Consider the following 27555-nt stretch of genomic DNA (forward strand, 5'->3'; position numbering starts at 1 on the left):
TGTAGACGCCATTTAAAATGGCTAAAAAGTACTGTATGTGTATACATTGTGTGTGTGTGTGTGTGTGTATATATCATAGGCTTACAGTAGATAATTAATTGCTTACAGTATTTCAAATGCATGGTACACTGAAAAATAGCAGGTCTTAGTTACAAATTCAAGTCAAGAATAATTTTATTAATCCGAGGCACAGCAGATGTTTAAGGGACACTAAAACCAAATCAACAGTAGTGTCATCTATACATTCATACATCATAGACATCTTGACCTGAAAAATGCTATTACAAACATACAAAAGTCAGCCTTGTAAACACTCACAATGAGGCACCAAATCATTTCTCTAAACATATTCATATCTTCTAGAAATACGTGTATTATCTAGGCAGTGCATCGTCCGCTTCATGTTTAACTATGTGTGAACAAGCCACCTGGGTCTTGTATAATCATTACCCATAGTTTCCAAACACGCATTATAATAAATGAAAAAATATTTCTTAAAGGGTCGCCAAGTAACGTTTTGGGATTATAGAGACACCAGGTTGCCTGGGAACAAAAAGTCCACTGTCACCTTGGCAACCATAAAAAAGGCTTTTTCTTCCCCAGCTTCAAATAAACGTTTTAATTTTTTGTTAATCAGTATATTTAATGTAAAGGTAGTGAAAAAAATGCAGCATACACAAAAGTTTCAAGGAAGCAGGACATTTCAGACCAAAGATCATCAGCAAAGATATTGTGCCAATATAAACGCTGATAACTTTAATTTCACATGATTACAGCCGTAACAAGAATTATGCACAACACCGGTTAATCTTTTTCTATAAAACAGTAGTGCTGCTACAGTTTATTAATGCTTTTTTTAAAAATAATTAATTGTTTATATAGCAACAGCTCATTTAGAAGGAACTTGTATGCTAGATAATTATCATCAAGCATACTTTAAGCTGAATGTTGAGCCGATTAATAAAAACAGAAATTTTTGGGCATTTTGAAGATTTTTTTTTATACCTATGAAAGGAGTCTCTGGTGCTTTGTAGAATTCAATAAGTTCTCCACAATTAAAGCATCATCAGCAGAGAGGACATTATGCCTTTCTGTTTCTGAGTAAGGGTTAAGGGCCTTAATGGCCCAGCAGTGGTGGTGCTGGGGTTTGAACCTGGGACCTTCTGATCAGTAGTCCAACACCTCAACCACTGAGCTACTCCATAGCATTCCCTACTTGTTTGTCTGTGACATCCCATTGTGCACTTGATTGGATTGGGGAATTTGTAAGCCAAGTTGGCGACCTTGGGCTCTTTGCCTGCTGGGCCCCATGTATGGCAGGCTGTGATGCACTGGCTGTTCTGGTGCCTTTCAATCGTGGCCAGCATTGACTTTTTCCAGCAATTTGAGCTACATTGGCTCTTCTGTGGGATCGGAGCAGCATGGCAAGAGTGAATCTTGGTCGTTTTACTGGCGTATAGTTTGTCAATGTTAATCAGTTCACCTAGTGGTGGTGCTAACGTTATGGCTGATTGGTGTATAGCTATAACCGTATAAAAAGTGTAGTTTATTTATCGGAGTTGTCCGCAAATTGCTGTGGTATAAGAGAAACAAAACACATCCGGCCGTGCTGTTATAGAAAAATCATCAACCAGGGGCAAGACGCAGTGTTGGGGAGTGCACTGCATCACCCATTGTTGATTTCTTTTCTATAACATACATCATTTGCGGAAGTGTTTTATTTCTTGTAAGAGGTGTCGGCTTTTAATAATCATTATTGAAATGTCTCGCTACTGAGACTAAATCTTTTAATCCTTACAAATAAAAGTGGCAAATGTTCTCATTTCCACAATATAGATTCGATTACATCTCTTTCAGGTGATGATAAAGAACTCCCTGAGTGAAACAAAAAACATGCACCCTAATTTTATGGCCTATGTTAATACATTTACTGTACATGCATCTTAAACACGTGCTTGTAAAAGGTTTTATTTATTTATTTATTTTACTCCTTAACACGTCTGGCTTTAACATTTTTAAATAGAGGAATTTAGTTAACAACTAAAGGGCAGATAAACAATGTAATATGCTGCAGTTTCTTTTCTAGCTCTACATTTATACTTCTCAAAATGTAAGTGTAGAGGTAGTTATGTATATATGTAGCATTTTAATAGAAATTTGTACTTGGTCATGTCAGGTCTAAAAGATTTGCACAAACCTTACACAGAGCCAAGTCTAGTGTACTGATTATTTCAATTCCTCTGCAAAATAAGCTGGCTACGATGTGTATCTGTTAACTGGACATGACAGTTCAACTGTTGCGTGAATTGTGCTTCAGACATTCAGCTAAACATTCCAACCATAATTAGGTCATTTCACGTTTAAACTTTTTCTACAGTGGCCAGCTAACACACACACACACACACACACACACACAAGCTATTTTAAGTGGTGACCACTGAGTGGTAATCCAAGTCAGAGTTCAAGTTCAGTAAAGCTGAAATACATTAGAGTTATATTTATTTCATCAGACAGTGCTAAGATTATAGACCTAGAACAGAATCTTTGGTGTCGATATGTGAGGCAACCAGCAATCATTCATTGCAACGTCAATCATATCCTTCTTTCAGTAAATCTAAATAACAAAGGTTCATTAAGAAAAGGTGAATTAATACCTTATACAATCAGCATAAGTGAGTAAAGCTATAAACATTCTCTCTCGTTATGCTTTTAGTGACTGAAATGTAGAATTAATAATCAGGTGAAGACAGCGTTAAGAAATATAAATATATACACTCTCCATATGAAAACCTTATGACCTCATGACAGAGGTGTTCACCAGATTGACCCATAGTCCATAGTTCAATACAAAATAGAAAGAAAAAAAAAACTCTTCATGCAAAAAAATATATTTATATATATATATACCTGAAATTTCAATCAATTCTGGAAACCCAACATACTAAAAATATAGGTTTAAAAAAATCTTCATCCTATATAGTTCTATTTTTTAAACATAGTAAGAGATAAAGGGACAAGCGCAAACCTTAAGAACCATAACCACAAAAAAAAAAATTAATAATAATTTCTTCACAAAGCAAAAGAGTGAGGCATGAACTCATAACATTTATGATCAGTGTCCATCAGCGTAACGTGTCCTTTCTATTTCACAACCCCATCGATCTTAGTGTTCATAAAGGCAAGACTAAGAACATGAAGGAAGGAGCTGGTGCTTTACTGGTACCAAGGGGTCTTTCTGACCCAGCGGAGAGTGCAGCCTGCGTCTGTACGGATTTTGATGGAGGCTGCCTCGGCCTCTCTCACTGTCTCCTTCACTGACTGCATCAGGTTCTGTGCGTTGTGGACCAGCATCTCGGTAGCCTTCATGGAGCACCATGACATGATTAGTTCTATAAAACGCAGCTCAAGGAATATTTTAAAAAGTGCTTCAAGCTTCATTCCTACCTGTTCTGATTCCTCCTCGCTGATGTTAGTGCGTCCCAACATGGTGGCCTTCACCGTGGACAGAATCTTCAGCTGAGTACTGATGGTAGGGATCCGCTCACACACCTGATCCATGAAACACATACAGTAAGAATGCATGGGACTGAGGAAGAACAATGTCTATCTGCTCTTTAATGCTGAGACGCTTGAAATGAAAATAACATGAGATGAATGAAAATTCAGACATGTAATTAACTGTTTGCTTTAATCTTGGAAATGCTTCCTTTTTGATTTATGATGATGGAGCAAGATAAGTTCCGATGAAGTCCATGAAGTTCATAAATCATTCCAATTATACAACTTTAACAATGCTTCATGAAGCTCAATTAATATTCTATTACGTGTCTATTAATATTATGATAAATTATAATCATGCTTTAATGCGTGTCATTTCCTGAACCACAGAGAATTTTATAACTGTAGATCCTGATCTAGAAATAATTAAAAAGAAACTGTAATGTTTAGAAAGTTACATTTAAGATGTATTTAAGCAATGGTACATTATAACCAACAAAGAGTTTTAAAGATATATATATAGGGGTTATCTCTATTTCTCTCTCTTATCTTCTATACCGCCTCATCACCACTGTATTCAGGGTCATGGGGGGCCTGGAGCCTAGCCCAGGAGATTCAGGGCACATGGTGGGGTACACCCTAGACAGGGTGCCAATTCATCACAGGACACATACTACAGGCAATTTGGGAACACCAATTAGCCTAATCTACAGGTTTTTGGACGGTGGAAGGAAACCCATCAAACACAGGGAGAACCCCCAAACTAGATGCACACAGAGATGGGAATCGAGCCTGGCCGGGAATCGAACCCAGACCCTGGAGGTGCAAGGCGACAGTGTTAACCACTACACCACCATACCACCTTGATTTAAGGGTTATAACAACTGATAACAGAGTTTATAGAATAACATTTCATCAATGAATCATCTCATCATTTCATCATTAAAGCATCTTTCATTAATCGACTTTTTTATACGAGGGACGTTCAAATCAAACTGGGATGATTATTTCTCTATATACAGTAATCCCCTGCTACACCTAATGCCCTCACCCCAGGGTTTCACTAGTGCTTGGATACTTTGAATGTAGAAAGTTCTCTTAATACAGTGTACGCTGGAGCCGTGATCGGATTGCATGCTTCACAATGAAATGTTGGCCTCCAAGGAACTCCTTTACTGCACTAATCATGTGGAAACGGCTTGAAGCGAGGTCAGGACTGTACAGGGGATGTGGCATTAATTTCCGGCCAAGTTCCTGTAATGTGCAGGTGGTACGAGAGCGACTGCAGTGGGCTTTAAGCCAGCTCAGCCCAAATTGTCATTCATGGACCTATGGCTTTCTTTTGCACCATCTGAATGTTTTACTGTAGCTAAGAGTTTCATCACTACACTGTGCTTGAAGTCTTCTGTAAATGTCAGTTATTCACAAGAAATTGAATCACAAGTACCAGTTTGATTTGAATGATCCCCTTTTAATCTTTAAGAAGTAAAATACTCTCTATAAATAAAGGATATTATCATAAGACCACAAAGCTGAAGACATGTGATACTATATCCACACTGACCTGAAGTAGGTTGGTGCGAATGCGTTTGTCAGTACACTGCTTAGCCACCTCTTTAGCCAGCCGTGTGACCTCATCGGAGGCCTTGGCGATGTCTTTAGCACACTGGATCAATGCGCGCTTGTTGCCACTGCCTCCACGCACCAGGCGCGACATCTCAGCCATCAGCAAGGCCATGCGTTTAGCTGCTGCAATAATATCATTACCCTGAGGAGAAACAAGAGCCAGGCAAGACTGATTTCTGAAAAAGGCACAGGTCTGGACGGATCATGCAATCCGAGTGAAAACTCTGCTTAAATATTACACGGCCAAAAAATAACAGATTAAAAAACCATATAAGGTATCATGTTAAATTTCTTTTTTATTAGAACTACAAAGGTAATATTCTGTCATGTTTTAATTCTGTGGAATAACATGGAGTTTTTTTATTCAATTCAAATATACTTTAATGCTGCAGTGCTGTGTTCACAAGAGGGTTAGACAGATCAAAGTGTTAATCATAGATTCGTTCACTGCAATTCCATTCTTACATCATGCCTTAATTAGTACCAGAATCCTAATAAACATACATAACCTTCTAACAGGATAAGTACATCAGTCCATACCCAGTTGGAGACTCAACACCTGCGAATCATGCTAATGTTTATCTTCAAAAAACACACAATTCACAGACTGAAGGAGGCGTTCAAGACGTGCAGATGACCTTTGTTGAGTTAATACACGCGACATTAGTAGGTTAATTTAGATAGTTAGAATAAAAAGCAAGTCGGAAAATAAACAGGCAGGTGTCATGACTTCATTGCAGTGTGACCCTGAAGTCATTGGGAAACTGTCATCGTTGGCTTCACATGTTGGAGAAAGCTGAGTGACTGGTAGCACAGACCGACACGTGAACGGCTCCTCTGTCAAACCAGTCCAGAGGCGTGACAAGCAAAAACAACAACCAAAAAAAACAACTAAAAAAAACAAGAGCAGCGATGGACTTGTGAAGCCAGAATCAGTTTATCAAAGAAATGCACAACAAACTCGCCATTCAAAGAATTGTCATAAGCAACCTGGGCAACAATAAAATGACACTGGACCCAAATGTGATGCAACAGCAGCAGCTGGTTTGATTGTTCCCACAGTCACATCTGGATGCAGAAGAGATGCTGCAGCCCCACAGGGCCCGGAAGCACAAGTACCTTACTGGACCACTTGCGAGCTTCCTGGTGCAAGGACTGGGCAGCAGCCAGAATGGGCTGGTTAACAGGCTGATTGGAAGGCATTAAGAGCAGTTCAGGCTCGTAATCGTCCTCGTTGTCTGTGAACTCGTCCTCATCGTCTATATCTACGTCCGCCGCAGCGGTCACAAAACGCTCGTCTGTCACTTCGGGCTGGGGGAGGGGAGGAGGAAGGAGAGGAGGAGGAGGAGGGAAAGAGGGATAGCAGTGTGGAGAAAGGAGGAGAGAGTTAGTATGAGTGGCACTGAATGGAGATCTACTGAATAGGTGAGGAGAAATGAGGAGAAGAGAGGGACACATGGGGTTTAGGGACAAGGAGGGCAGAGGCAGCATTGTGGTCCTGTTGGATAAGCTAGCAGGAATGTTCTTATAATAACTTGGATTTTGTGTTGTTATATGAAGACCTTCCAGAATTTTGTGTTTTTGCTGTTTTTTTTTTCTTGTGGTAAAACCAAAAGGCAAATTAAATACAATTATATTTTAAACATTCTTTATTGTACATAGGTGAAATAAATGTCATTAAAAAAAAAAACAGGTCAACTGCTCTAAAAGCATGTTAATAGACTACAGTACCATCTTCTCCATAATATTAATCTTCTCCAGCTACCAAATACTGGACGTATCTCCCCTTCTTTACCACAAGCTGACCCGAGAAGTGGCATGGCACAGTGCAACAGTGTATTCTGAGCGCCACAGACCAAAATGAAATACAAATATAAAACCAAATCTACACCTGGGAAGATTTGTCCAGAAGCATTTATGAAACCAACAGTATTCCAAAATAATATCAACCATAAACCCTGCTTTTTTTTTTACATTTACAGATTCTCAGCTCAGTCAGGAGGAGAAGTAAACAAGAAAGTAAATAAATTAATTTATATCGACAAGCACATCAGACCTTTGTGTGGATGTTAGCTCACATTTACTACTATACAAGGGGGTGTTCAAGTCAAATTGGGACTTCAGAGGTCAGGATTGTACGGGGGATGTGTCAATAACTCCCAGGCGAGTTCCTATACCGTGCAAGTGTGTATACATTTCGCACGGACAGATGTGTCTTTTCTGCAAGTTGTTGAGGAGTTATCCGAGGTTTAGATGTTCCACTCGCTGAATGTTTACGGGAACGACTGCAGTGGGCTATGAGCCACCTTGGTCGGGCCACCACGCCATTCACGGATGTACGGCATTCTTTAAAGCGTTTGCACCATTCGAATGTTTTACCGTAGTTAAGAGACTCACCACTGTACTGTACTTGAACTCTTCTGTAGATGTCAATTGATTTTACACCTTAATTTTATCATGTCTTCATTTTTAGACATTTCATCACAAGTCCCAGTTTGACTTGAACACTCCTTGTAATAACATAATGAACTGTTTGTTTGTCCACTGATGATAAAATATATATTTTTTAAAACAATGATAAATATAAAAATATAGTTTTAAGCTGAAAGTATTTCTTGCCCAAACCTGGAAAAATTAAACAGTTATTATAGTAACAAAAGGTTAGACATTAATATGTTCATTAAAGGCATGCAAAACCTTTTATAGATGACAGTTTCCATGTCTTTACTGAAATTGGAATCATCTGAAAGATTTTCCAGATTTCAGGGTTAGAAATAAAAACTTTAAAATCCAACAACTTGAACAAGAACAGTGTGAAATTCAAGACGTGTCACCTCCTAATATGTGAATACTGTGTTATCTTAACACTTAACATTTCCATATGTAGACTACATAATTATCAGGACTACAGGCATGCTTTGAAGACGAAACGCTGGACTCACCTTACTAGACCACTTGCGGGCCTCGTCGTGAAGTTGCCTGGCGGCCACCATCATCGGCTCGCTCACCATCTCCCCGGCCTTCTGTTCAGGGAACTCCTCGTCCTTCTCCTCTGGAGGAGGAGGTCTGGGGGGAGGAACTTCTCCCTCTGGAAGTGGGGGTTTAGGGGGAGCCTGTTCATCATTTACCTGACACACAACATAGAAGTTGCAGATTTTGCAACATTCAGAAAATCAAAGCCACAAAAATGACTAAGGAGAGGACATGGCAAAGCCGCAGCACTAACATGCAGCTGATCCAGGTCTGGAGGAGGAGGAGGGAAGTCAGGTTCCTGAGGCTGGAAGGCTTCTCGAACTTTCCCAACAGCAGACAGAATCCTGTATGCTGAGTCCAGAAAGCTTTTTTGAAGACCTGCCCGGGAGAAACAGAACATTTTATTTCAATTAGAAACCAGATTAAACATATTGCGTAAAGAACATAATGAAAGATTTTTTTTTCTTCACCTGGATTCTGGATGTTTCCTGCTACAGCTTTGGCATTTATAACCATAGGCGAGATCGTTTTGCTTAGTTCGTCAGACGCTGCTTTCACCACCTCTCTGAATTTAGGGTCTTCAGAGTTCTCCACTTCTCTCTTAGCCACCAAGAGTATCCGGTTAGCCCGCCTAGCAATGCTAGTGGCTCCAGCTACCAGCATCTGGGGCTGAACATTCGCCATAGCCACACGGCACTTATCAATGTCTTTTTTGATGGCTTCTTCTGAGGCGTCCAGGAGGGATTTAGTGTCAATAGCCTCATCTACCAAACCTGACCCGGGAGAGAAAAAGTCTTGAGCCATGCATCATTTCTTGATATAGAATTCAATTTATTTATATAAATTTAATTAAAGAAATTAGAACAAATGTTTGACTCCTCCAACCTCAGCAGCGACCTCATTTCCCTTCTCCTCCGTTCCAACCACTCAGCATTCAGCATCACCAGTATACTAATCACCAGCCTGAACATCGTCATCATCTACACCTGTTTCTTACTGATTCATGCCTGACACTGAATGATTCACAGGTCACTGTGTGGCTTAACAAACAAAAGAATACCTCTGAAACTGCCCAGGTACAGGGACAAGACCGAAAATGAGAGCTGAAAAAGCTGATTCTGTCACCCCAACGGCAAGGAACAGTGCAGTTTAGTACTATTTAACTGAGAGTATGCACAACCCAGCCAGAAAAGAACATCTGGATTAAAATGTTTATTTTAATCCAGATGTTCTTTTCTGGCTGGGTTGCCTCATAAGTGTTTCTTATGAGGCTTTGATTTGATTATTACTGCAGTGATTAATATGGCAATAACTATTCTGGTAGGGAAAAAATGTGAATGATCACGATCAGAGAAGTTCAGTGTAAAAAAAAAAAAGTTGACAGTACAAATCACAGCTACAGGTCTGTGAAAAAGTATTTAAAAAAATGTATATCATGCATATTTGTCACACTAAAATGATTTAGTTTATAAAAGTTTAATATTACAAAAAGATAACCTAAATAAATACAAAATGCAGTTTAATTGATGATTTTATTTATTGAGGGGGAAAAAGCTGTCTGACCTGCCTACCATGGATGAAAAAAGAAATTCCCAGGAAAAGAACCCAGAACAACATCTAAAGAACCACAGGAATTACTTGCCTCAGTCTGCCTCAGGGTTCATGATTCAACAATAAGAAAGAGACTGGTCTCACATTTGCCAAAAAAACATCTGGATTATCAGTCAAGACTCACTCATCATCTATACCACTTTACCCTGTATTCAGTGTCACAGAGGCCGGAAGCCTATCCCAGGAGGCTTAGGGCACAAGGCAGGGTACACCATGGACTGGGTGCCAACCCATCGCAGGGCACACACACTACAGGTAATTTGGAAACACCAATTAACCTAATCTGCAGGTCTCTGGACTGTGGGAGGAAACCCACCAAGCACGGAGAGAAGATGCAATCTCTATGCACCGAGAGACTGGAATCGAGCCGGGCCGGGAATTGAACCCAGACCCTGGAGGTGCAAGGCGACAGTGCTAACCCACCGTGCCGCCCACCTCAAGCCATGTTACAGTACATCTGGCACAAAACTAAAAAAAACCTGTAATAAAAAAAACATCAAACCAACAGTCAAACATGGCAGTGGTAGTGTAATAGCCTTGGGCTTTATTATCCATAGTGCCCGCTGTACAAGTCACTGAAGGCAGGGTTATGATCTGGGGTGCTTCAGTTAGACAGTTCTAGGCTCAGAATTCTTACAGTGCATCCGTAAAGTGTTTACAGCGCTTCACTTTTTTCACATTTTGCTATGTTACAGCCTTATTTCAAAATTCATTCATTCGTTTAATATTTTCTCAAAATTCTACAAACAATACCCCATAATAACAACGCGAAAAAAGTTTGTCTGAAATCTTTGCAAATTTATAAAAAATAAAACATGACATAAAAAATCACATGTCCACAAGCTTTCACAGCCTTTGCAATGAAACTCAACAGACAGACACTGTGTCAATGCACAGATGATCTGGGGAAGGGTACAGAAAGATTTCTGCAGCATTGAAGGTCCAGATGAGTACAGTGGTCTCAATCAACCATAAATGCAAGAAGTTTGGAACCACCACGACTCTTCCTAGAGCGGGCCGTCTGGCCAAAGTGTGCGACCAGGGGAGAAGGACCTTAGTCAGGGAGGTGACCAAGAACCTGATTGTTTCTCTGCAGAGAGAAAGGAACCTTCCAGAGACTCTGAGGTCTACAAACAATTCGTTGTAGACTTCATGGCTTGGTCTGTTAACTGTTAGACCTTATATAGAGAGGTGTGTTTCTTTTGAAATAATGTCCGATCGATCAAAATTTACCATAGATGGACTTCAATTGAGTTGCAGAAACATCTCAAGGATGAACAGTGAAAAGACGTTGCACCTGAGCTCAATTTTGAGTGTCATGGGAAAGTCTGTGAATACTATCAGTGGGGAAAATTTTTATCAGTAACTAAGGGGGCTATTAACACATAATTTTCACCAAATGTAGCCATCAAGCCAAATATTAAATTCATACAAAGAAATTTGAACATTTAAGTATAGTCATAATAAAATAAAGTGAAATGAGACAGGGAATAAGTATTGAACACATGAAGATAACAAGGTGCAAAATGGCATAGAAAGCCAGGAGATCACCTGAAATCTGTCAGTATTGAGAGAGAAACCCTGCCCCCATCACTCCTTATTGATATCAGCTGCTTTAGTCCTAATTGATGGCCTATAAAGGCTTCTCATTACCCAGAAGGCACACAGGAAAGACTTCAAGATGGGTAAAAGCAAAGACCTTTCCCCAGACCTTCGTAATCTTATTGTTGAAAAGCATTCTCAGCACGTACTGTTGTTTCAAAGAAAACTATAAGCAATGCACTGAAGCACCATGGCATCCATGCACGCTTACCACGCAAGACTCCACTGCAGAACAAAAAGCATGTTAAGGCTCAGTTAAAGTTTGCAAAACAGCATTTGGAGAAGCCTGCGGAGTTTTGGGAGACTATAGTATGGTCAGATAAAAGCTAAATTGAACTTTTTGCAGTCATTCTACACACCATGTTTGAAAAAGAAATGGCACTGCCCAGCACCCCAAGAACACCATACCAAGAGTTAAGTTTGGGGGTGGAAGCATCATGGTTTGGGGCTGCTTTTCAGCAAGGGGTACTGGGAGACTTCAGGATAAATGTACCGGGACATTCTCGATAAAAATCTGCTGCCATCTCCCAGAAAGCTGAAAATAAAAAGAGGGTGGACATTTCAGCAAGACAATGCTCCCAAACACAAGGCCAAGGAAACGATGAAGTGGTTTCAAAGAAAGAAAATCAAGTTGCTATGATGAACGGCCCAGTCAATCACCTGACCTAAATCCCATAGAAAATCTATGGAGAGAACTGAAAAGTTCATAAAAGAGGCCCAAGGAAGCTTCAAGGTTTGAAGACCGTTTGTGTGGAGGAATGGGCCAGAATCACTCCTGAGCAATGCAGACGACTGGTCTCTCCATGCAAGAGGCGTCTAAAAGCTGTCATCAACAACAAAGGCTTTACTATGAAGTATTAAATAAAGTGTGTTCAATACTTATTCACTTTGTCATTTCACTTTATTTATTATGACTATACTTAAATGTTCAGATTTCTTTGTATGAATTCGGTATTTGGCTTAATGGCTACATCTGGTGGAAATTTGGTGTCAATACCTAAGCCCACTTAGAAATCCCCTTACCGATAAAAATGCTGATGTGTCAAATACTTATTTTCCCCGCTGTATGTACATGTGATTATTATTATTTTTTAAATAAATTTGAAAAGGTTCCAAACAAACTTCTTTCACGTTGAGATTATGGGGTATTGTTTGTAGGAATTTTGAGAAAAATAATGAATTGACTCCATTTTGTGAAAAAAGTGAAACACTGTAAATACTTTCCGTTTGCACATTATGTGACAATAAAATGCTGACAGTCAACTGACAACCTGAATGTACTGAGTGGCCAGGTTATCACATCAATGCATTGTTTGTCTTCCCTGCAAGAGAAAGTCCTGTCCCTAATGGAGAAGTTTTTACTGAATGGTTCGACCCTTTTGTCATCAATTAAAGAGCTCTTCTGGACAATATTGCAATTGTGGACAGAAATAATATCACGATGCCTTAAGTCTAAAATTGTGAATGTACATCCCAATCAAAATGAAAGGCATTCAAGAAAATATTAATATAATATAACTGTGTGATTTTTGGGGGCTTGGCATTGTATATTAAAGTGTAAGTAGTACATAATACTGTGCATGTAAACTAAGCATATGTTCTGCATACCAGTCATTTTTTCAATATTGTCAATCCATTGGTTTTTCATGGTCTCAAAATGTTCGTATGCTGCTTGGTTGCCAGGGTTCTTGAGCAAAATCCGTGCAGCAGAAGTAACCTGTGCAGGACGATAAAACAAATCCAACGAAAAAGTTGAGTCTTACACTAATAACATACAGCCAAAATCAGGCCCATTAACAGAGGACTGACGTTAGCATCAGCACCATGCTCAAAAACATGCCAGTTGTAGGTCAGACAATGTCACTGCTGTGTTGAGAAATAATACCTGGCACTGTATTGATGCCTTTCCATTAGTGGACAGAGTGGACAGCAACAGATGTTCTACAGTCACTGAGCATTTATGTAACTAGACACCTACACTGTGTACCTATGCGCTAGCTTAACCTGATCAAATGGCCAGTGTGTGTAGCAACTGTGTATATAAATGGTCTGTACACGTGAATAAAGTTATATAAAAACTTTGGCTGAGTCCCTGTCTTTGGCCAGTGATCAAAAATCAGACCTCTCACTCTCCCAATATATATACGCAGGACATAGAGTTCACATACACACACAAGTACACACACTTTGTCCCTGTAGTGACCATTACACATACCTGAGGTGTTAGCTCCCTGGCTGACTTTACTGTTGCCTGGATCCCTTCCACAGTGCTCTTATTGGCTGTCCCTACAGCAGCAGCTTTCTCTGCCGTGGCCCCCAGCCTGTTAGCATGGTTCTCAAAGTTGGACGCTCTTTCGTCGAAGACCTGCAGAAAAAAACAAGAAAAAAACATATGCATATCCAGTTTATATATACAATCCCAATTTATAGCCATCCACTACTGAGCAGTAAATTGATAACAAACTCTTTAGTGCTGTATGTCTAGGTAGTTAATGTGCATTTCACACACCTCGTCCCGGTTAGGGGCCTCAAGCGGAGCTGTAGCTGCCACAGCCAGAAGCTTGATGGGAGTTGTAGTATCACTAAACACATCTGAAACCTCCTGAGTCATTGCCTCCTGCATCCTTGTTTTTAAATCCTTAAAAACAGAATAATGTTTCAAATTATGTGACTCAGTAATGTATAAAATATGATGCAATGCAAATATAGATTTATTATGATTTATTATTTATGGATTTATTATTATAGGGTCAGGGTTAGCTCAGTGGTTAAACTCTTGGCCTACAGTTCAGAAGGTCCCAGGTTTAAACCCCACGACCCTGTTGGGTTCTTGATCAAGGCCCTTAACACTTGCCAACTGCTATCTGTATAATAAGATGAAAATGTAAGTCGCTCTGGGTAAGAAGGGCGTCTGTAAATGTAAATTTTTTAAAAGGGTGGAAGTGAAAATACTTGCCAGAAGATGGCGCTGTTAAATAACACATAGGGATTGTTTTACGCGGAATTGTTCTCCCAGGCTTACTCTTCAGGGATCGAAATCTATATCCGGATTCCATTAAGCTGCTTTGTGTCAATGTTTATTGTTAAAAGTGCTATACAATTAAAAATGAATTAGATCAGGCATCCAGAGGGCACCAGTGGCCAGATGTACTTTACTTGTGTATTTCTGCATGATCGCCCTGAAGCTCTTACATAGCCGGATTGACCTTTTGATTATTAAATTCCCATTCCTTCCTGGATTTTCTTACACAGTATAGATTATGACCGGGTTTAGTGTACTGATTTTATAATCATGTAGCATATGTAACTGCAGCATCTTTTCACTCAGGGCTAAATTCTGAATTCTGCCTTTGCTCTTCTTACTTTAAGAGCTTCAAGGAGCTGTGCAGCTACGAAGCGACCCTGAGGACTTTCTCCCTCTCCCCGAGCAGCCAGGTCACTGAGCTGCAGCATCAGCTGCTCCGCACGGTCACACTTCGCCAGCAGCTCCTGCCTGTACGGCCCTGGCAGAGAGTTGGCCAGCCTGCGCCCTTCTGCTATCAGCCCACGGAGAGCAGCCTGACCTAAACACAGACAGAAGTAGAGAGGAATACAGACAGGAAAAGACAGAGACAAAAAAAAATGCATCATCAGTGTACTGGTTGGACAGTAGGAGCTGCAAACATCAAAATCAAAACCAGTGTCCCCACCCCACAGGGGAAATTAAAGCCGTGCCAAATTATAATTATCCAAGTTACCGTGGTAACACGCTTCACAGGGATATAATTCAATTACTCAAAAGATTACAAACATAACAACAAAGGCTAATTTATTCTTTAAGCCTGCATAAGCAACACATCGGCACACCTGTATTCTTTCACTGAACACCAACGACAATGGATTTATTGCATATACCAGCGAAATCATGAACAGTCAATGTGGTGACCTTATGACCGGAGCACTGGTACTGTGTTAGGGCTCTGGGTTACTGATCAGAAGGTCGGTGGTTCAAACCCAGCTTCACCAAGATGCCACTGTTGGGCCCTGGACCAATGACCCTAAACACTGTCTATTTTGGGGGGGCCATATCATGGCTTTTGAAAAAGGAGAGTAAAATACAGTATAGAAAGGTGACATTTTAAACTGACATTTCACCAGATTTCAATCAAATGCCCTGTATCCCACTCCTTCACTGTTTACATCAGCAGTAGACAGATTTACTTCCCTGTTATCACATTTCAACATCCCTCATTACCAGTTTTTCGGAAAATAAGCTACTGTAATATTTTTGGTAGTTTGTATGCTAATATCCAGTACATTTAAACTTAAAGCTGATTGTGTGTCTGGTTCATATTAAACATTACCCAAAGATTTATATGCTAGGGGTTGATATGGTTACGTTATTTGTTGTAAACAATAAACGTCAAATTGTAAAGCTTTACAATTTAGAAATAAATCATAAAAAAAAATGCATAAGGCAAGACTTGAACAAATAAATATCTATTATAAGTCAGAGACTCAGACTTGGATCTACACAGATGGATATGTCACTTGATACGGCTTCAGGGTTTGTACACAGTGCCAAACGATCTGTCTCTTTCATTATAACACAGATGATCTGTCATTAGATAAACACAGACACCACAGCACATTGCATGGCCGTCAAATGGCACTCATTCCATTACACAAACACATGCTCTGTTTAACATCAAGACATGGAGTAATATTACATTTCCATCACAATGATCATTACTACTAGATTTTACTCATCTTTTTGGAAGGAGCGATTAACAGCAATGTAATAATGTTTCCGTCAGTGTATTTATATAACTAGAACATTCTGCATGTCACATTCTTCCTTTTATTAACCTTAGTCTTACTTTAGATTTTATTTTAAATTTAGAAACAAATGTGTTTTTTATCAAATATTCACAATGAAAAAGTTATGTTAAACCCTTGCAGGCAGGAAAAAAAGAACAGAACCTGCAGCATATGTTGATAAAAGTAGTGGCTTCATAGTGGATTGTGACTCCCTCATCATCTATTCTGCTTTATCTTCCGCTGTATTCAGGGTCATGGGGGGCCTGGAGCCTATTCCAGGAGATTTAGGGCACAAGGCGGGGTACACCCTGGACATGGTGCCAATCCATCACAGGGTACATACACACACTACAGGCAATTTGGGAACACCAATTAGCCTCATCTACAGGTTTTTGGACTGTGGGAAGAAACCCATCAAACACAGGGAGAACATCCAAACTAGATGCACACAGATGGGAATCGAGCCTGGCCGAGATCGAACCCAGACCCTGGAGATGCAAGGCGACAGTGCTAACCACTGAGCCACTGTGCCACCTTGGATTGTGACTACAAAAAAATTAATAGGTTCATTTTGGGAAGCGGAAAATCTTATGCTGCATCTGAATGAATGTCACATAATTCTCGAAACTCCAACCAGGAAAGATCAACGAAAACACGCCTGTAACTTCCAAATCACTTCACACTCCAAGTCTTGGGTTAGAATTCTAAACTAGGAGTCCCTTCCCCATTTACACAATGATGTTGATTCATTCATTCAATTTCACACATTCGATCTTAACTCCCTTGTTCATTTCTAAGCCTAGACCAACGAGCTTACCCACTCCACGGTCATCCACACTGGGGTTGTTGATCCAGCGCTGAGCCTGCTCCATTTTACCCTCCAGAGTCACAGCAGCTTTGGCTGGCCGCATGTTGGCTACGGCACGGTTAGTCTTGGCCTGCAGGTTCTGCAGAGCAGTGCCGATCTGTTTGGCCAGCAGTCTGGCCTCGGGAGTGTCGCCTTTACCTCTGAGGAATAGATTAATATGGCCCAGTTCAGGCAGTTAATATAAATCAGAGTGATAGACACTTGCTGAGTAAAAGAGCACAATAAATAAACGGAACTAAAGCAGAGTCAATATCAAGCCGATATTAAAGAAACATACTACATATACAGTAGTTAAAATCGTATCATGGTCGCATGACTATAGACAGTATTTTTCTCCAAATCGCTCGCTGACATCTTTAATAATATTCATAATTTTCATGGCTTGAATGACTTTGAATAACGTACTGTCTCCGAAGTTCAGAGAGTTTGGCAGTGAGACCAGCGATCTCACTAACAGAGCGCAAAATGTCATCTCTCTCCTTGGGGTCCTCACACAGATCAGCAATGCGCTTGGCTTCGGCTAACAGAGCTCGGATATTTTCCTCTCCTTCAGGACCGCCGTGAGGATCAGCCAGCCAGCTCTGCACAAACACAGAATGATCAAACAAAACCATGGCTCAAGCCTGCACCTGTACATTTTCACATCGTGCAGAGGTTGGTCAGTGGGCATGCATCCCTGAGTGAACTACACTGCTTGACCTTTGACTAAGATTTGTAGTACTGACAGTTCCAATATTATTACTGAATAATTTATACTAATTAATGGAAAACCTGCTTTAAATAAAAACCTGCTTTAAATAAATGAAAGCAGAGACATCAAAGGCTTAAGAACCAAATAAAAAAACATATAAAATATATGAGGGGCTTTTAAAGCAAACCAAGACTTTTGATTGTGTAGAATAGCAGAACAGTTTTGAGGATAACATCTGTCGTTATTTCCCTATATAATCCCCTGCTACACATTTGCACTTATCCCTGGGTTTCACTAGTGCTTGGATACCATCAAGGTAGAAAGTTTTCTCAATACGCCAGGGCCATGATTAAACTGCCTGCTTCATGCTTAAAACACTGGCCTCCCAGGAACTCCTTAAATGAGCCAAACAAGTGGGAATCACTTGGAGGAGGTCAGGACTGTACGGGTGATGTGGGAATAACTCCTGCATCAGACCTGTTTTTTTAATGTGCAGGTGGTGTTAGTGAATGGTTGTTTGTACAGGTCCCACACATACATACTGTACGTCTCTTCCACAAGTTGGTGACACGTTATCTGTTGATTTTCAAGAACCTGGCATTCTACTCATTGTATATTCAAAGGAACGACAGCAGTGGGCTCCGAGCCACCTCGACCGTCAGATGTTCAGGCTTCTTTCAAATATTTTCACCATTGTAATGCAGCTAAGAGTCTCATCATTTGCTGTGTTTAAAGTCTCTTGTAAATGTTAATTAATTGCATGACTTTATGGATAAGAAGAGTCATCACAGGTCCCGGTTTGACTTGAACACCCCTCGATATACAAACGAAAAAGACCGTAACATGATGTTATACAGGTATAAAGCAGATATCGTGATAAAAAAGCATGAAAATGGTTAATAATATACAGTATGTGCAATTCTCGGGTGGTTAAACTCCATATTATGGCAAGTAGATACGATTAATATTTGCCACATGCACAATACAGTACAATTTTCCAGCTGGTTTGCAAGCTAGGGTCAGACCACAGCGTTTTAATACAGTGCACCTTGATCAAGAGCCCAGCAAGTCTGACTTCCTGTCAGATCGCAAACAAAGGGTCAGGGTGGGCCCCTATATCTCCTCAGCCATCAGCGTCAGTACTGTCCTGGGGTGTGAACGCAGCTGAACTGGCAAAGAAGGCTCAGCAGAGACTTTATTTCCTGAGAGTCCTTCTACCGCTGTTCCATTGAGAGCATCCTGTGCTACTGCCTCTGCGTGTGGTTTTCTAGCTGTACATCAGCGCAGAAGAAATCACTTCAAAGGATGGTAGAGACTGCTCAGGAGATTATCAGCTGTTGTCTACCCTCTCTGGATGAACTGCACAACTCTCGCAGCCTCAGGAGAGCGGAAAACATCCTAAAAGACTCCTCACACCCTGCTCATGATCTGTTTGAACTGCTGCCATCAGGCAAACGATACAGGAGTATTAAAACAAGGGCAAACAGACTAAATAACAGTTTTTACCCTGTTGCCATCAGGGCATTGAATGATATTCAATTTTTTTCACATACATCTCATCATAATTTTATGCGCAATAAGGACTTTTGTGCAATAGTATCTTATGCAGTTTTATGCAGATTGAGTTTGATACTATATTTTGGTATTAGGTATTTATTTTATTTATCTATTTTTTCCCCTTATTATATATTTGTTTTTATTTGTTTGCATGTCTCTCTGAGGCAGGGATTTCACCTAATTTCGTTGTACTTGTTACAATGACAATAAAGATATTCTGATTCTGAAGTTTTACGTATACAGTATGTGACAAGTGTCAGCTTTGCAGTGCTAGAAAGACCCAGCAACCTTGATCAGCAATCTAGAGCATCAAACCTTAAGCTTTTACTGTTGCGAATGTCCCAAACAGGAAGTGACACCCAGTAATCTGAGTAAGATAAAAACTATAAGTCATATTTATCTTTTATATGGGACAGCTGGAGTCACGAATCTCCCCAGTTTTCCCATCTTCCCTTTTAGCATATCGCCTGCTGCATATTGTTTTATATATATATATATATATATATATATATATATATATAAATCTGGGAGAGCACAGAGCACAGAGCACACCCAAAACTCCACACTGCAAGTAACCTGATGTGGAAATCAAGCCAGGAGCTGTGAGGTCACAAAGCTACTGTACCCAGTGCACCACTATGTCACCATAAGAAGAATATTGATGTGTGGCTGGTAGACCATCTTACCTGAGCAGCATCGATCCGCTTAGCAATAGCCAGCTTAGCGTTGCTCAGAGCCTCCAGTTTGCGAGCAGCATTCTCCACTTTCCCCACTAGGATGTCCAAACCCTGCACCACCTGCTGAGCCTTTTGCATGCCCATGGGCGTAGGCCCCTGACCTCTGCAAAATCCCAGTACATAAGATACGTTTATGGCAAATACACAATAATAAAGAATATATTGTAAATGAACTAATAGTTAAACAAATGAAATAAACATTTCTAGAAACAGTATGGTTGAAACATGATTACGATGACCTTTATAGATTTCCCTAACAAGCAAGGCAGTGGCAAAGAGTGGAAAGGGAAAGGACGAACCTGGACTTATGATAAAAATTTCTCATGAATGATGGTGTAAAACTGATTGACTGAGTAAAATGATAAGATTCTTAGCTGCAGTTAAACATTTTAAAGACAGCTTTATGTCCGTAAATGAAGTTCACAGCCAAGGGGGCTCGGAGCCCACTGCAGTCGTTCCCTTGACCATTCAGCAAGTGAAACGGCTGACCCTTGAAAATCGACAGATAACTTGTCACCAACTTGTGGAAGAGACGCAAGCAAGGGTCCTAAACATCTACAGTATCTCAAACACCACTTGTACATTACACTGACTCGACTGGGTTATTGCCACATCTCCCGTGCAGGCCTGACTTCGATCCAAGCCATCACTACGAGTTTGGATCATTAAAGGAGTTCCTGGAAGGCCACTGTTAAAGGCTGTGATTCAGAAAATTATTCAGTATGTTTTTACTCTCATAAATGTGATCTGTTATTCTGCACAATCAGAAGTCCCTGAACACCCCTTGTAGACGTAAAGAGAAAAGTCAAAAGTACTGAAGTTATTACCAAAGTCTTACTTTCAAGTACTTTTTCTTGCTTTTTGACTAAACCCTTTGCTGGCTGAAGGCAGTGAGCTAAATCAGTGGCTAATTAACCAAGGTCAAGACTTTAATGTACTTTAATGTACTCAGTCTCTCTAATAAAACCAGATCCTATCTTATATTCTGAGAGCAATTATCTTCATTTTCGTCCGCCCTGAAAACACCGTTCCTCTTACAATTCCTCCTCAATCCGACATCAGCTCTCCTTTTCTAGTGTAGTCAAAAGTTCTAGAACTTTTGACGATTACAGTATTCACATACACAGCATAATGGCTAATACAAGAAAGCCAAGAATGACATCATCTACTAAACTATGAACTATAACTGAAACCCTGGAAAATAAAATATAAATTGAATTTAATAATCGATATTAGAAGTATAATGTAGTTATTCGTTTGGGGGTTTGCTCTCACCTGGCTCTCATGTCCGACACCTGATCAGTCATCTGTCCCAAAGTCTTCGTCGTTCCCAGGATATCTCTCCTCTCCTTCCCAGCACAAAGCTCTCCCACTTTTCCGGCCTCGTCCAAAATCTGGCGCAGAGCATGCTCACCTGCTGCCCCTACACACACAGACACACACACACACACACACACACACACAAGCACATACATACATACATGACTCAGTGAACACACAGACTAACACTACTACATGATGTTCTACATACGTAAAATGGAGGAAACAATACATTTTCTTAATCTGATTGAGTTTATTGTAATCCACAAGAACTAGTTTACGTATTGGGTTTCAAATTTTCACACAATATGATATGCAGTTACTGTACAGTACATGCTTAGGTAAGTGCATTGTAAAGTGTCTCTGTCATACCTAATGGAAGTCATGGTAAAGAAACTGAGAGTTTAACACATAAGTGAATACTCATGCTATCAAGCATTTCCATCCAATCTGCACACAAGTCCCCCCCTCCCCCCAATATTCCATAGATCCATGATATTCCAGTCCAGTCTATTTTAGCTCGAAATAGTGGAAAGGTTCAGTGGGGGGTGAATACTTCTACAAGACACAGTACATAATCCCCAAGGTCAATCTGTTCACACTTGAGGTTCTTTTGTGTTGGTCTGCTCACATACAGTACCTGGTAGGCCATTAGGATCTTTGAGCCAGGCTTTAGCCTGATTCATCTTCGCCTCAATCAATGCCAGCGATCTCTTCATTGCTTCTGTGTCCTATAGAGAGTGAGAGAAGAAACAATACAAAATTTCAGAATTTTACCAGTCGATATAGTTATAATTACAAACAACTAACTGGGCCATGGTTGTTTCACGGAAAAATAACTTTGTGGTTCTTGTTGGCCCACACCTACACACACTTATATACACTTACTGTATATACATAGGTGAAGGGGCTTACATAATCAGCACTTTACAATTCATTGCACCCACTCATACATTTAGAGGAAATTTCAAGCTTGTCTGGCTCACTGCCTCCGCCTGTGTGTCGGTGTCTCTCTGCCACACGGAACAGTCTGAATCATTTGCACTTAGGGATGTGTAGCAACTTCACAGGAAGCAGTGAAATTTGGGTTGTCAGATCTATGATAAGGTGTGAAGCACCAGCAAGACATAACAAGCTATGCTCAATGTGCAAAATGAACCCAGTGCTAAATCATTTCGAATTTATAAAGTAGAAGAGGACAGGTTATTAATTAATCATAGACTGATGAAAGTGCTAAAAAAGAACAACACTATAAACACTGTACGACGCAGCGAGGTCTTGCAAATTTTGAAGCAAAGTGATACAGTAGAAGCCACACAGATGTGTTTCCATTCAGTCAGAATCCAATCCAACCTCCCCTTCCTCTCCTGTGCCTTATTCCCGTGTATCTAATAACAGCTGCATTCAAACCCATAGAGTGATGAGATCACATTAATTGTAAGCTGATGACTCATTTCCGTTTGCCTGCATGGTTATTAGGAGTCAGTTTCGACTCAGGGTGCATTCAGGAACTGCAAGAATGGAGAAGATCAATGCCTTAAGCATTAGTACCAACACAAGGCTTCATTAAACACAGCCTCGAGCATGCACATCACACCACACTGTAAACAGCGACGATGATAATGTGGTTAAGAAACTCATGAGAATGAGGATCGCTTTAGAAGCCAAATCTGATGTGCAACACCCTGCATGTACACACACAAACACACACACACACACACACACACAAGCTATGTCTATAATATACCAAGCTAAACATTGTGACATTCAGAAGAGGACACCTAATCAAAGTTTTATGATGTGATCACAGAACACTTTGAACACCCACTCACTGAATAAGCAATGCAACTCTCCTACAGCGATGACAGATATATAAAAGTCACGTGTTTATCCATCAGTTATGAAGAGTGTGTGCTTGAAAACGAACAAGATATTAGTACAGATAAGGCAGCACGTATTCTATTAAACTACCTGAAATTTTACATGTCTAGCTTGTGTATGTAATGTACATAATGCATTTTTTTTCTCTCCAAATTTATGAACGTTATATAAAAGAAATTACAATACATGGCTAATTTATTATATAAAAGCTTGAAAATTATGGGGGCTTTTTTCAACCTGTTTAAATGCATAAATCAATTTTCTTCTTCTTTTAAACATCCGCATCTTTTTAAAATTGTTTCAGATTTGCTAAGGGTCATGATGTTTTAAGAGAAAAAGGTGGTCATTTGAAAAAATAAATCATATTCTTGCACAGTTCTGCCCAGAAACCGCCATTTTAATTTGACTATAGCAAACTTGGGAGGCACAGTGGCTTAGTGGCTAGCACTGTTGCCTTGGACCTTCAGGGTCGGGGTTTGATTCCCACCTCGGTTCTCTGTGCTTTGAGATTGCATGATGTCTCTCTGCTTGACCGGTTTCTTCCAGGTACTCCGGTTTCCTCCAACAGTCCAGAGACATGCCAGTTAGGCTAATTGGCGCTCCCAAATTGTGCATAGTGTGTGAATGACAAACGGGCATCGAGCTGGCAAGCCGACCGCTTAAGTAACTGCCACAGAAATGACGGATATACCTCCACAGTAGGGAGAATCCATCGCCTGATGTGCCAGACTAAAATACCAAAAAAATATATAGAGCAAACTAAAGGTGTGAGTTGAACATTAGACACCTATAATATGACAAAAAAAAACAAGATTTACTCTGTTGGTAGCTCTTAATAAAACCACCAAATTATGGATTATCTTCAAAGTTGTATGTGACATTTCACATCGGACAGATTTCTAAATGATGAACAAGTTTATGGTTTGTGCCTCAACTACATGCTGAGGTGGTGAGTGTTGCTATTTTTTAAGTTACTTTAAGGTTACTACGTGGTCAGGATGTACTAAAGTTTCTGTGAATTGTTCACCACTGCGGCTAATATGGAAATCTAGACCCGAGAGAAAGCCGGCGCATGGCAATAGGGTGTTTATACAGAGCAAGGAGGTTTGCTAGGCTGCTAATAGCTGCTCCATACAAGACCCCTCTCCCTAGTGATTTTCTCCCAAAGGGGAAATTGAAAAAAGTAAGGGATTTTAATATTTTAACCTGTTTAATGATGTAAAAGTTAAAACATAAAGTTGAATCTAATGACCCTTCTTTTTTTAAAAGAGCTTATGGAGAGTGAGTTAGCCATAGTAGCTAATTGCTCACAACAAAACTAGCTCCTTTTTTTGGTGCTTTAAAATAGTGAGAACACTGCTAAACTAAACGAATAACACAGAAAATGAAAATAATATTACTCATGAAAACTAAAAACACATTTTGAGCACAGATTAGGAGCATTACATGAGAACCGTGTGTGTAAACAGTATATCCATTGAGTTTAGTTGTACAAGTGGAGTATCTCAGCTGCTGTAGCTTAAGGTAGAGCAAGTTTGTCAGGAGAAACAGCATTCTTTTAAGGAAGCGCAAATGGTATAAAGATCTCACATAGACAGGAAGTAAGACAACAACAAGTGACAAGACAAATTAAAAAGGGAGACAGGTTAATAAGGTGAGACTCGATGGGAGACGGCAGCAGACAGAGCATGAAAGAGACAATAATGAAACAGTGCAGAACACCAACATATAGAATGTTGGTTCTGTCTTGATTCTTTTCTTACTATGCAATCACATGTCCTGTGAGTTTACACATACAGTATACTGCAAACACACACAGATACACATACAGAGTATGCAAGTGCATGGAAGTCTTATTCACTGCATGCTAGAACATCAAACAGTGGGGAAGAGGAAGCCTTACCTTCTACAAAGAGGAAAAGAATGGAAGAGTACAGAAAAAAAGAGAATAAAAAGAAAGAAAAGCCAGTGTTTAAAGCCATTACATCAGGGGGAAGAGAAAATCAGAGGTGGCACAACTAATTAACACGTGCTTCAGGAAGTTCTCAAGTAATAAATGTGCATGAGGAAAACTAAATACACATGCGAAAAGAGGGGAAAGTCAAACACAGATAGGTAAAGCTGTACTGTACTTTCATTTACTTATTTAGGATTGTGATTTCTGGACCATAACCAATTACCAAGCATTTTTAAAATGCAACAATAACTGGCTGTTATAATCTGGCATTGGTGTTTAGAAAAAACTACACTGTTATTTATTATACAGCTGCAGCATTCTAACACTGACTGTAAAGAGAGTATGGAATATGCCTGATAATTACATTTGTATTAATTATGACAATGTTTATTCTGAGAAACACTACCAAGCATTTGCTAAATCCTTATAAACAGTAGGCTGGAAGAAAATAAGAGAGAGAGAGAGAGAGAGAGAGAGAGAAAGAGAGAGAGAGAGAGAGAGAGAGAATGAAGCTTTTGTTTGTGCAGCTTGTGTTTTTACATTCATAGGAAACCCTTGTTTAATTCTTTTTTTTAATAAATTGGAATAAAATTATAAATACTTTGTTGGCCCAGGCATCTTCATCCCAGGATGTGAGCTGCAGGACTCGGATGATCTCGTTAATCTCGGCACTCATCTTCTCAAAGGTGTAGTTCCTGTTCTTCATGGCTTCCTCAACGCCATGGCTCTTGGCACACTTGGTGGTCACAAAAATTTTTACAGCTGCAAAACAGCAGACAATATGCATAGTTTCAGGTCTGATTTAAACTTTTCATTGTACTTTTTACTTTTCAATATGAATTATTACATGAATATTTCAATGGAGAGACACAGAACTAAGCATGGACTGCAGTGAGAAGAGATTTGTGTCAGCTGGCTTAAATCCAAACACTTGTAATTAGATGTTGTAAACAGAAGTTAACAATAATTTGCTTATTTATCACTTGATTACTTTCATCTTTTATGAACTGGAAACATTTACCTAAATGCTTTTTGAATTAAAATCCTATACATACTGTAACAGCTCAGGACAGAAATGAATTTTTTTTTTTAATGTTTTAAAAAAGAAATCTAAATTCAGCTATATTCAGTCTGTTAATTTCGTTAACACACTGTGAGCCGAGGGTTCAATTCCCGTCTCAGGTCTGTGTGCATAAATGTTTGAATGTTTGCCTGTTGTGTGTGTGTGTGTGGGGCCCTGTGATGGATTGGCAACCTGTCCAGGGTGCATCGTGCCTCATGCCCAAAGTAAACTGCACAAATTGTACCTGACACTAAAGAGTACTCGAACACCAAATACTAACTTTGTTACGTTAAATACTGTTTCCTTTTTTTTTTTTTTTAGCTCTACAGATTCTCATAATGCGATATCTCAAGAATGAGCATTACGATCTTAGTAGAACCTCTCTGGCATTATGATTGCAAGAAATAAACTATTAAGACTTTAAAACTGATTTGAACAAGGCCAAGGTCATATTATGGAGAAAAGTCACCACAGAAGAATAAATCTGTATTCACTCGGCATGCATGGACTTATCAGACCATGATTCTTATTGGCTCTCAGCTTTTCTAAATAAACTAAAACTAAAGACAGACTGGGAAAACGGCTAGCTCCTTGCTATGCATATGCGGTTAAATCACTACAACATCATTATTGCTATATCACAGGGGTGATTCTAGGATCTTGAGCCACATTTGGGGGCTCGGGCCATAATGAGACTTTAACATGTATAGTGTTTTGCTATCAATACTGGTATAATAGTTAATTAGTAGTTAATTAACAGCAATATATTAATAGAAATACACTCTTTTTCGCTCACTATAACATGTATACATGTAACATGTGGCTGGTGGCTCAGCTCTTTCTCACTCGCACCTGATATGAGCACAGGCAGAAGCTCCTTCACCGTGTTCATAGAGTTGACCAACATCATACGGTGCTCCTGATGTGTCAGCTCCTGTTGCCGCTCATCGATCATCTTTGCCATCTTCGTCATACCTAGAATGGGGAGCTTTGTTAATAAGCAGGGCTCAGAAATGTCCCTTGTCTTATATAGAAATATAGAAATCTTACCCACATTACCCTCTACCACTGGAAAAAAAAAAGATTAATCCTTGAATACACTATATGGACAAAAGTATTTGGCCAAACCTGCAATGACATTGTATCCAAAAACATATACTTATGTACAAAGTTGATATATAACATATACAATATGGAGCTGGTTCCCCTTTGCAGCTATAATAGCACCCACTCCTCTTGGAATGCTGTCCAGAAGAGTTTGGAATGTTTCTGTGGGAATTCGAGCCCATTCACGCTGTAGAGCATTTATGAGGCCAGGCATTGAGGTTGGACAAGAAGGCCTGTATTGCAATCTCCATTCCAGTTCATTCC

The 27555-nt window shown here is 39.8% G+C and overlaps 1 protein-coding gene across 2 annotated transcripts in view; it reads right to left on the reverse strand.

Annotated features, from left to right (window-relative positions):
* Positions 1-149: 149 nt before the first annotated feature.
* The window catches only part of vcla (vinculin a), a 51620-nt gene continuing 24214 nt past the window's right edge, over positions 150-27555 (reverse strand). The window contains exons 5-22 of one of the 2 annotated variants that reach the window (XM_053501867.1): positions 27037-27159; positions 25723-25883; positions 21924-22014; positions 21239-21386; positions 19913-20066; positions 17384-17559; positions 16928-17118; positions 14674-14873; positions 13820-13948; positions 13526-13675; positions 12919-13027; positions 8568-8870; positions 8351-8475; positions 8067-8252; positions 6244-6435; positions 5063-5266; positions 3445-3549; positions 150-3360 (exon numbers count right to left, since the gene is read on the reverse strand). In XM_053501867.1, coding sequence (XP_053357842.1) covers positions 3214-3360; positions 3445-3549; positions 5063-5266; positions 6244-6435; positions 8067-8252; positions 8351-8475; positions 8568-8870; positions 12919-13027; positions 13526-13675; positions 13820-13948; positions 14674-14873; positions 16928-17118; positions 17384-17559; positions 19913-20066; positions 21239-21386; positions 21924-22014; positions 25723-25883; positions 27037-27159 — 2894 coding nt within the window. In that variant the 3' untranslated portion in view covers positions 150-3213. The remainder of the gene's footprint in view (positions 3361-3444; positions 3550-5062; positions 5267-6243; positions 6436-8066; positions 8253-8350; positions 8476-8567; positions 8871-12918; positions 13028-13525; positions 13676-13819; positions 13949-14673; positions 14874-16927; positions 17119-17383; positions 17560-19912; positions 20067-21238; positions 21387-21923; positions 22015-25722; positions 25884-27036; positions 27160-27555) is intronic. The other variant, XM_053501868.1, reaches the window with a different exon arrangement.

Source organism: Clarias gariepinus, chromosome 8, assembly GCF_024256425.1.
Source record: "Clarias gariepinus isolate MV-2021 ecotype Netherlands chromosome 8, CGAR_prim_01v2, whole genome shotgun sequence".
NCBI lineage: Eukaryota > Metazoa > Chordata > Actinopteri > Siluriformes > Clariidae > Clarias > Clarias gariepinus.